Source organism: Trachurus trachurus (assembly GCF_905171665.1).
Source record: "Trachurus trachurus genome assembly, chromosome: 18".
NCBI classification, from domain to species: Eukaryota; Metazoa; Chordata; class Actinopteri; order Carangiformes; family Carangidae; genus Trachurus; species Trachurus trachurus.
The window spans coordinates 15,969,169-15,979,772 of record NC_139909.1 but is presented as its reverse complement, the minus strand read 5'-3'; the positions used below and the strand labels follow the sequence as shown (position 1 = coordinate 15,979,772).

The window sequence follows — 10,604 nt, the reverse complement described above, 5'->3', positions numbered from 1 at the left end:
AAAAACATTGCTGCCATGTTAGATACAGACCAGCACTCACAGTCCATAATTATTAGGCTGATGATTGCACACGAGTGTTTTTGGATGTTGCATCTGGCTCCGCGGATGATGGAAGTTGTTGTATGTATCCACCCGCATTTTCCCGGCTGTCAGAAATTGCATTCTGAGAAAGCCGTACTCCTCTCATCAAGAGTCATAATTTACTTGTCAAAGCAGGAGTCCTCTCAGCATGCGGGAGGCTCCCTGGGGTTATAATTGCGAGATGGTTTGGTTCTCCTGAAATACCTCCAGTCAAGACGGAGCACGGGCCCTGCTAGTCAGGCTTTGTGTTGCTCTTCCTCTTAAAAGTAGCCATTTACGCAGAAAATTGTAAAACATGGTTAAAAAAATATGTTTGACTAGCTTCACTACACTTTTGCCATCAACTCCTTGTCATCAGTGACTTTCAACACTGATTGCGGTGGAGCGGCGGCCCGGCTCCACGCTGGCACAAGGTCCCCATCTGGTGGAGGAAGAGTGAACGTCACGCTTTAAAAGAGGGAGCAGGTCAGTCGAGGTCTGTCTGAAAAACCATGTTGGGTTTACAGTTCATTCAGGAGGTTATACCACTGTTGGAGTGATGAATGATTAATGAGTGTTTACATGAATCATTCAGGGAGCAGGATGTTAAATTCAATACTCAGGAGTTAGAATATGAGGTAGTTGAACTTGTGTTTCTATGTTAAACTACTTTATCTGTCCTGCTGAATTTCAAAATAAAACGTTTGCTTAATTACATTTATTTGAGAGCTGTAGTTGCTGCTTACTTAACCTTAAAGATATAACATTAAAACAAGTGACTGGTTTTATTGTTGTGGCCCGTTTCTGAACCAGAAGTAATTTTATTTTGCGTTTAATTTGTAGTTTCAGTTATGTTCCACAGCTTCATTGCTTCACTCAGTTACAACATTAAAACCAATCACCCGGAGAGTACATTCCTCATTTAATTAAACCATTTGCATTTGTTAGTTTTGGCTTGTGGTTTTGTGGCCTCAGTTGTCCCACAAAAACGTGATTTTCCCCTTTTTTAACTTCTCACATGGTTTTATTTTTAATAAATGTTAATTTAATGGGTAATATATCAACAAATAACCTAAAATTGTTCCGCAACTCTACTGTTAGTGCGGCTCCATCTATTTCCTGCAAATGCCCCGAGAATATGTAGGGCTGACGCGTGCTTCAAAAATAAAACTGCACAGTTCGATATGTTTCTTTCTGTCACAAAAACAAAAACTGTGCAGGAAACTTGACAAAAATAATAATCCCGTCAAAAACTGGTGTGCTCCATAGCTTCACTTAATTAACCAAAAAGAGAACTGCAGTCATTATTAGTCTTAAATAAGCACTCTGCAATAATAAACTATGAAACTGCTTATTATACCACAAAGTCTTATCCACTTTGTTAATGTGTAAATAGCTCTAACATCTGCTTTAAATTCAGCATTTATGTGGTGTGAATAATTTTGCGTGAAGAACAGCTCTGAGTTTTCTTCTTTAAATTTATTACAAGATATTCACAACAAACATGCACAAAACAACGTCAGAAAGAGTCTAATGTTTGATTTTACAGCTCAGTTCCCCAAACCCACAATGTCCTCCATCTTTTCAATCAGTCCTTCGATCGCTCCGTTGGTTTTCTTGCTGCTCAGCACGTGATACCGGCCGCCGCACCGCTCCACCAGGCCCCCCAGTTCCCCGTTCCTCAGGATGTGCTGCTCGGCGCTCACCCCTAACGTTTCCCCCCACGTGAACAGCACCATGGCGCGCCGCCAAACGTCTTCCCCGATCAAGCCGACGTGCTCCTCCACGGCGCTCCGGTACTTCCGCGTGCAGGTGAGGAAGGCCGGCACGAGCAGGAGGACGACGTCGGGACCCGGGCGGCACCAGGAGGCGCCGTCCAGGAGGCTTTTCCTCAGAGTCGTGTTCGTCGGGTCGGGGCCATCTCGCCACCTCAGACCTAGAGGCTCCGCGATGGCGAGGGGTCTCCCGGCCGTTTGACCTCTCCAGGACCTGAAGGTGGACTCGTCGTTGACCTCAGGCGGTTCTCCGCCCAGGATGGAGACGCCGGCGGGGGAGCGGGACGACCAACACTCCCCCAACACCATCACCCTTAAATCTGCTTTGTTGTTTGAGCGTCCGTGACCTCGAGCGTTTGAAAACGACCTCAGCTCCTCGATGACCAGGTCGTCTCTGCCGTTTGCCCTTCCCGTCGTCCCTTCCTGTTGTCCGTCAGCCGCGTCGATCTCCTTTAGTGTTTCAAGGTGACAGTTGTTGTTCTTTGTGGCTGACGGAGCAGTTTTCCTCGTCTGATCCTCCCTGTTCTTTGTGTTTTCTGACGCTCTTCCTCTTCCCTCTTCCCCGCTCCCTCTGACCTCTTGGTACATCACAACATCATCATCGTCGTTGTCGTCGTCCAGATCGAAATGAAACGCCTCGTTGACTCTGGTGTTGCCTTCGAACTCGTGTTGTCCGTTCTCCGAATCCTTTTCTCGCAGCTCCGCCTCCCGCGCTTCAAGGCTCTGCTCCCACTCGTTCAGCTTCTTCAGCGAGATCTTTAACTTCTTCTCCTTCTGGTGCAGTTCCTCCTTCAGCAGAGCCAGGTCTCGGCCCATCTCGTCCAGCTGCTGGGTCGTGGAGGCCACGTGCTCGTTCCGCATCTGCAGCTGCGACTTCCAGTTGAGCAGCTCCCGCTCTTCGGTTATCAAGTAGTGCTCTCTGTCCTTCAGCTCTTTGCCCTGGTCCTTCAGACCTTTGACTTTCTTCTGAAGGTCTTGACCGTGTGAACTGAGCTCCTTCTGTTTTCCTTCCAGAGCTCGAAGCAAACTCTCCAGCTCCCGCTCCTTCTTCTCGATGCTCTGCGCTCTCATTTTCGCTTCCTGCTCGTACTGATGCGTCACCTCTTGCTCTTTTTGTTGTGTTTCCAGATTAGCTTCCAGTTTTCTAAGTTCCTCTTCTTTATTTTGAAGCTTCACCTCCTTTTCAACGAGTTCTACCTCTTTCGCGTCCAATTCACATCCTCTTTCTTTCAGCTGTTTTTCATTTCTACTTAGCTCCTCTTCCCTTTCGACTACTTCCTTTTCTCTTTTCAAGAACTTCTGTTCGATCTCTTCATCCTCGTTTTGTTTCTCTCCCAGCTTTCTCTCAAAATCCTCTCTCAGCTCATTCATCTGCAGTTTCACCTCATCGTTGATCCTCTCCATCTCTTCTTTCAGTTTGTTATTTTCCTCTTTTAATCCTCTGACCTCCAGATCTCTCTCTTCATGGACACTTTGGATTTCAGACTCTTTGCTCTTCACCTGCTCCTCCGATCCACTGAGGTGTTTCCTAACTTCTTCCTCACGCTCCTTCAGCTCATCGTATTTTATCTGGAGGTTCTCCATCTCCTTTCTCATCTTCTCGTTCTGCTCCTGCAGCTCCTCGACTCTCTTTCGACTCTCCTCTTGTTTCTCTGAGGCATCCACAGCGTTTTGTTGCCTCTCCTCCTCCAAACATCTCAGAGCGTCCTCCTTCTCCTTGGCGATCGACTCGATGTCCTCCTCTCTTCTCGCAATCTCCTTCTCGTACTCCTGAATCATGTTCGTCATCTCCTTCTCCATCTTCTTGGTCAGATTCTTCAGCTCGGACTTCGTCTGCTCGATGGTCAGCGTCAGATGGACGATCTCTTTCTCGTTCTCTCTCTCTCTGCTCCTCAGCTGCTCCAGCTCCTCGTCTTTCTCCTGCAGCTTCTCCGTCATCTCCTTGTCTTTCCTCTTCTCCTCCTCCGCGTGGCGTCGCTGTATCTCGGCGTTCCTTTCTTTCAGTTCTTCTATTTCTTTCGAGTAGTCCGCGCACATCTTTTTCGCCTCGTCCACCTCTCCGTCTCTTTCTGCGAGACGACGCCGGACTTGTGTCATCTCTTTGTTCTTCTCGTCGATGACTCCTATCAGCTTGTTCATCTCCTTCTCTCCCTTCTCGTCCTTCTTCCTCTGCTCCTCCCTCCATCTCGTCTCCCTGGAGTCGGCCTGCTGTTTGACGCTGTCCGTCTCGCTCTCCTTCTCCTTCACCTTTCTCTCCATTTCGTTCAGGAGCTGCTCCTCCATCTCCTGCATCTCTCTCTCTCTGTCCTGCAGTCGCTGCTCTGCCTCTTTCTTCTGGTTCAGTATAATTTCTCCTCTCTCTTCATCTTTCTTCTGCAGGATTTCTTCGATATCCTTCAAAAGGACGTTCAGTCTTTCTATCATTCGTTCTTTTTCCTCCAGTTTTTGCTCCATCTGTCTCTTGTGACTTTTCATCTCCTGCATCTCTCTCTCTCTGTCCTGCAGTCGCTGCTCTTCCTCCTTCTTCTGGTTCAGTATAATTTCTCCTCTCTCTTCCTCTTTCTTCTGCAGGATTTCTTCGATATCCTTCAAAAGGACGTTCAGTCTTTCTACCATTCGTTCTTTTTCCTCCAGTTTTTGCTCCGTTTCTTTCTTGTCATTTAAGTTCAGTATTTCTTCCTCTTCCTTTTGTTGTAGTTTCTCTTTCATTTCTCTAACATTCAGCTCCATCTCGTCAAGTTTTCTTTCTTTTTCCTCCAGGCTTCGCTCTGTTTCTTTTTTGTAATTCACATGATCTCTTTCTTTCTCCTCCTTCTGTTGCAGAGTTTTCTCCAGCCCTTTGACTTTCTCTTTAACCTCCTCCACCTCCTTCTCCTTTTGTTCCATCATATTCTCCATCTCTTTCTTGTGTCTTTCTTTTTCCTTCTCACTTTCTTTAATTTTTTCTTCAATGTCATGAACGTGTTGTAGTTTTAACTCCTCTGTTAGTCGTTCTTGCTCTTGCGATTTTTCCAAAATGTATTTTTCATTGGCTTGATGGATCATTTCTTTCTCTTTCTCGCTCTCCAGCACTTTTTCTTCCATCTGAGCAGAAAACTTTTGTTCCAACTCTCTTATCTCTCTTTGTCTTTCCTGCAATTGTTTCTCTGTGTCTTTTGCAAACTGCTCTTTCAGCTCCTCGGTCTGTCTTTTTCTTTCCTCCTCCAAGTCCATCAGTTTTTCCTGGTGCTCCTGTTGCACTCTTTTTAAATCTTCCTTGTTTTCTTTCACTTTTCGCTCCATCTCGTCCTGCTGTTCAGCGCTGCTTGCCTCCATCAGTTTCTCCATTTCATTGATTTTTCTCATCATTTCCTGCTGATGTTGCAGCTTCAAAGCTTCTATTTCTTTTTCTTTCTCCTGCATCTTTTGTGCGACGTCATTTTTGTGGTTTTCATGAATCACTTCCTTGTCTTTTTCATTTTCTTGCATTTTTTCCTTAATTTGGGTGGTACACTTTTGTTCTAGCTCCACCATCTCTTTCTTTTTTGCTTTTTCATGTTCCTCTTTTTCTTTTGCAAACTGCTCTTTCAGATCTTTAAGCTCCCTCTGGTTTGCTTGCTGTAAGTCTTTTATTTCATTTTCATGCCGTCGTTTGATGCTTTCCATATCGTGAGCTTTTTCTTTCAAATTCTGATCTATTTCCTCCCTGTGTTGAACTTTTGCTCTTGCCAGTATTTGTTCTACTTCACTGATTTTTCTGGCCATCTCCTCCTTCATGTCTTGTACTGCCTTTTCTTTCTCTTGGGTTTTTCTCTCCATCTCTTTCTCATGCTGTGTTTTCATATCCTCGGCCTTCCTTTCCATTTCTTTTTCATGTTGTTTTGCGTTATCAAGATTTCTCTGATTTTCCTCCGAGGCTTTCCTCCTCAGCTCTTCCTGCTCTTTATCTTTTTCCAGCAGTTTTATTTCCATCTCTTTTCTTAGTTTTTCTTCCAGCTTTGTCATCTCTCTGTTACTTTCCTCTTCTTTCCTCTGCAGAACATCGTCATAGTGTCTTTTGGTCTCGTCCATTTCTGCTTTTAAAGAATCAACTCTCTCCATCCACTCTGCTCTTTCTCTCTCATGCAGCTTCACTGATTCCTCCAATTTCTCCACTTCTCTCCTCCACTCTTGTTTCTCTTCTTTAATGGCCTCCTCCCTCTGTTTTCTCGCGTGTTCATTTTCCAGACCAGCACATTCAAGGTCGAGCAGCTTTAGCTGTTGCTCATCAATTCTCTCTTTCAGCTCCTCGATCTCTCTCTCCTTTAGCTCCAGTTTAAGCATCACCTCGTCCCTCTCTTGGTTACTTTGCTCCAGTGCCATGCGCCTTCTCTCATTCTCTATTCCCAGATCCTGGATTTCTCTCTCTTTATCCTCTGTCAGGAATCGTATCCTCTCCTCCAAGTCGCCATCGCTCTTCCTCTCGTCAAGGCTCCTCCTGTCCTCGTCGTCCTCCTCTTCCCTCTGAATGTCAGCTTTTCCAGGTGATTTCACCTTCTTCTTCCGATCAAAGAACCGCCTGCTCTTCTCTCTGTCTCTCATGATATTCAAGTCGGCCTCCAGGCGACGGATCTTATCCTCCATCTCCTTCTGCCGCTGGTCGAACTTTTCCTTCCTCTGTCGGCTCAGGTCTCTGACCTCCTGAACCAGAGAGCAGAAGGCCTCGCATCTGTTTGTAGTCGCCATCTTTTCCACTTTTTTCAGGAGCTCCGTCACCTCCGTGGATCCTGCGCCTCCTCCTCCTCTTCCTCCTCCTCCGTCGACGCTGCTGATGACGTGGTACCTCTTCCTGCATTTCTCCAGCAGCCACTGCAGGTCTCGGCCTCCGCCCTGGATGTGCTGCTCGATGTCCACGCCCTCTCGCAGCTGATCGCCGTGGGTGAAGAGCAGGATGGTGTGTCTCCATACGCCCTCACCCAGCAGCTCCAGATGTTCCCTCACGTGTCCGGCGCTCACCACCGTGTCCACCCTCAGCGTCAGCAGCAGAGCGTGGGGCCCCGGCGGACACAGGGCCACGCTTCCCGCTATTTCCCTCTTCACCCTCTCAGGTGTAGCGCCCGCCACTCCGAGCTCCCAGCCCGGCGTGTCCACCACCGTCACCAGCCGCATGGACACCTCCGCCTGTTGACGGACGCACTCCTCGGTCACCGCTCCGCCTTGGAAGAGGCCGACCTTCCCGAGGATGGTGTTGGCGGCGGAGCTCTTCCCGGTTTCACGCTCGCCCAGGAGAACCAGCCTGACCTCGGGCAGACGCCTGGAGGCCTTGGAGAAAGACTGGTGAGCATCGAGCACCGAGCCCCGAGGATCGTCATCTGGCAGGGACAGAGGTACAGAGTTACAATCATCTGTTTTGTATTTTTGCACAAAAGCATCATTACTACGTTCATGTCCAACTTCTGAAACATCTGGTCTTTCTTTAAGCTTTCTTTTTGCTGTGCTGGAAAACACAACCACACAAAAGAATATTTGAGCCACAACGATAAGAAAGCTGCTGATGTGTGTGTAATTCTGATATCACACTTGCTAACTGCACCACTGACTATATATTCAGCTGTTAGTTAGTTACAGTAGTTAGATAGTTCAACATTTTGGCAAATTGCCCCATTGCCATAATCCCTATAGTTTTAGGAGTAGGTTCATTACCTTTAATTGTCGGTGCAAGCTATTTTTAGAACGGCGGAGCAGAGCCGCGAACTGCTCAGAGCTACGCTACGGAGGCTAATGGGATTTCTTGGTTTCCCTCATCAAACTCATCAAATACACAATCCAACAACTCCAAAACGCTCTGGTGGACAAGTTGTGACCTGCATATTCACCACGCTATGAGATATTTCATTTTATTTATTTTATTTTACCTTTACTTTACCAGGCAGATTGCTTGAGATAAAAAAAGAATTTATTTTCCAAGCAAGGCCTGGCCAAGAAAGCAGCAACAAGATATACACACAAAGAAGAAGGGACAGACATGAGAGAGAGAGAGAAAAACAGATAAATGACGTCCAGAGCCCTATCTTCTCTAGATAGTGATGGGACTTTACGAGACTGAGTTGTTTTAGAGGCAAATTCATGCAAAACCGCTGATGCACGTTGCCTTCAGGAGCAGTTTTTCAACAAACAGTCTCTTCATTTACCTCTAAAACAACTCGTCTTGTAACGTTCTGTTATTATCTCATAGCGTGGTGAATGTGCAGGTCACAACTTGTCCACCAGAGCGTTTTGCATCATATGGAGCTGATGAATACAGGTCTTGTTATAACTCTGTTTTGGTCTCCACCATCTTCAGAGTACAGTACAGTAACAAACATGTTTCCCTGCATATTGTTTTATTTATTTTAAATATAGCCATACAAGAAATATGAATATGTAAGGTTAAAGTAATTAAATTAAATGAGGCTAAATAAGCTCCATTTCATTCATATTTGCATAATATTATAACAATTTTTCCAATAAAGATGTTTTCTGAATATGTTTTGTAAAGTTGTATGAAGCCTTTCTGTGCCGTATTATGAAATGAAATGATTGCATGCACTTGAGAGGAGTGTTTAGTGTTTTCTAAATCAACTGACTGATGAACTCACTTGTGAGAGTCTCCTTGATGGCTCCTCTCTGCATCTGTGCCTCCATCTGCCTCTGTTTCTTCCTCCTCTCCCTGGCCCTCCTCTTGGCGTCCGCCTCCAGACCCGACATGACGGAGCTGTCCATCTCCAAGTGGCTGTTCCCGCCTTTCTTGGCCGCCACCATCTGCTCCAGCTTCCTGATCAGCTCTTTCACCTGCGTCCTGTCGCCTTTGCGCTGGTTGTTCACCACGTGGTATCTGCTCCCGCACTTCTGGAGGAGTCTCTGGAGCGGCGGTCCGCTGGTGGCGATGCGTTGCTCCATGGTGGCGAGGCCCAGTTCGTCTCCTCTGGTGAACAGCAGCATGGTGTGATCCCAGACCCCTCCCCCCAGCGGCTCCAGATGCTCCTCTATCTCCTGGATGTAGGCGTCGTTCACCGAGGCGCAGGAGCGGACCACCAGGAGCACGGCGTGGGGGCCGGGGGGACACAGCGACACGCTCCGGGAAGTCTCTCTCCTCACCCAGTTGGGGGTGCTGTTGAGCGGGTAGTACCACTCCCACCCGGGCGTGTCCACCACCGTGACCTTCCTCGCCTCCACATCGGCCCGTCTCTTCACGCACTCCTCCGTGGGCTTCCCGCTCTCAAAGCCGCCCACTCCCCCGAGGATGGTGTTCCCCGCCGCGCTCTTCCCCGTCCCTTTCCGGCCCAGTAGGACCAGTCTGAGTTCTGGGAGAGCTGGTGGGACGCTGCTTGTACGAGGAGAAGGAGGAGAAGGAGAAGGAGAAGGAGAAGAAGGAGAAGGAAGGCGGCGTTGTGTTTCCATTGCAGCCTGCAGACTCTCATCTGTGAAGAAAGGGAGAAGTACTTCCTCAGTGCACCGCACCGGATAAGCTGAATGACACAAAACACAGAAGTGTGACAACAGTCAGTCGTTGAGTCGCTTAATTCAAACATAAATTTAAACTTTTTTATCGTTATTTTAATTGATTTATCTTTAAACCTGCTACTACAGGGTTATACTTTTCATAGCAATAGTTATTATATTCACATAAATACTTGAACATACAGTTAAATCACAATTTGCCAACAAAAACGACAAACTTGCATCATCCTCTGCTGCAGCCCTAAGTAAGCTGCGTCTTTACAAGCTTATTTCACATTTACAGAGCTTAAATGTTTAAAAGAAGAAACAATGGAGGAGCTCAGCAACAGACTCACCTCCGTTGGCGGTGACGCTGCTGACCGGGCTGCCGCCGTTCTCATCTGTCGTGTCCATCGCCCTATCTGTCCACTTTTGTTCCTCTTGTCCTTCCTCTTCCTCTTTTTCGGTTCCTGCGTGCGACTTTTTCACAGGAAGAGTTTCGTCAGCCTCATTGTGACAGAGAACTGAAACACTCTGATAGTTATTCGATCCAAGATGACGAATGGCGGCGCTGCTCAAGACAGAAAGTGATATGTAGGCTTCACCGTGGTCATGTGACCCACCTGTGGTTTTTTTTTTTTTTCCTTTTTCTAACGTACGCTCATTGAAGAACACAGGAAGTGAAGAGGAGGAACCTTGAAGCTTTAATGGCACACTTCAGTTTTACACACACACACACACACACTTGCAAAAACACATGCTAAAAACACACTAACACAGGTGCATCCATGTTGCACACAGCTGCAAGGATTCATTCATTTATGCACATGACATGTTGTACATTCACAATACAAGTGTGTGCATGCAGACACACACACACACATGCAGGCTTCATGCTAAGAGCTGCAGAGCCTCTTACAGACACTGTCCTGTGGTAAATGTGTGGCAGATCTGTTTCCTTTCCTCTCAGGCAAACTCACACGCAGAGCAGACTCAGCCCTGTGGTGAACACTTCCTGTGCACTTTTGTCTTTTCTGCCTTTGCTCAATCGGACAACGTGATCAAACGGCAGGTAGACGCTGCTGCTGCTCCCGCTGCTTTTTATACAAAGTGCACATCTATTACCTGCAGTATCTTTGATTGAAATCAGTATAGAAACTGAAATAAAACAAATGCAAATGAATGAGGAAGAATCATCAGTCGTCATGTTTATCGGAGCGTCAAAGCACAGAGTGTATGTGTTTATTTATGCACTGTTACACTTCGTCATGGTTCTCAGAAACAGCCGCTGACTAAACAAACCCAAACCCCCAAATCACATGATCACATGAT

General features: G+C 46.8%; 1 protein-coding gene across 1 annotated transcript; it reads right to left on the bottom strand.

Moving 5' to 3' along the window:
* Positions 1–1,610: 1,610 nt before the first annotated feature.
* Positions 1,611–9,754, bottom strand: LOC311001914 (uncharacterized protein; the record flags this gene model as incomplete). The annotated part of the gene is made up of 3 exons (XM_083993092.1): positions 9,629–9,754; positions 8,432–9,301; positions 1,611–7,165 (listed from the first exon to the last, which is right to left on the bottom strand). Exons 1-3 carry the CDS (start codon positions 9,684–9,686, stop codon positions 1,611–1,613), a joined length of 6,483 nt encoding a protein of 2,160 aa, XP_083849218.1. The 5' UTR covers positions 9,687–9,754.
* Positions 9,755–10,604: the final 850 nt, after the last annotated feature.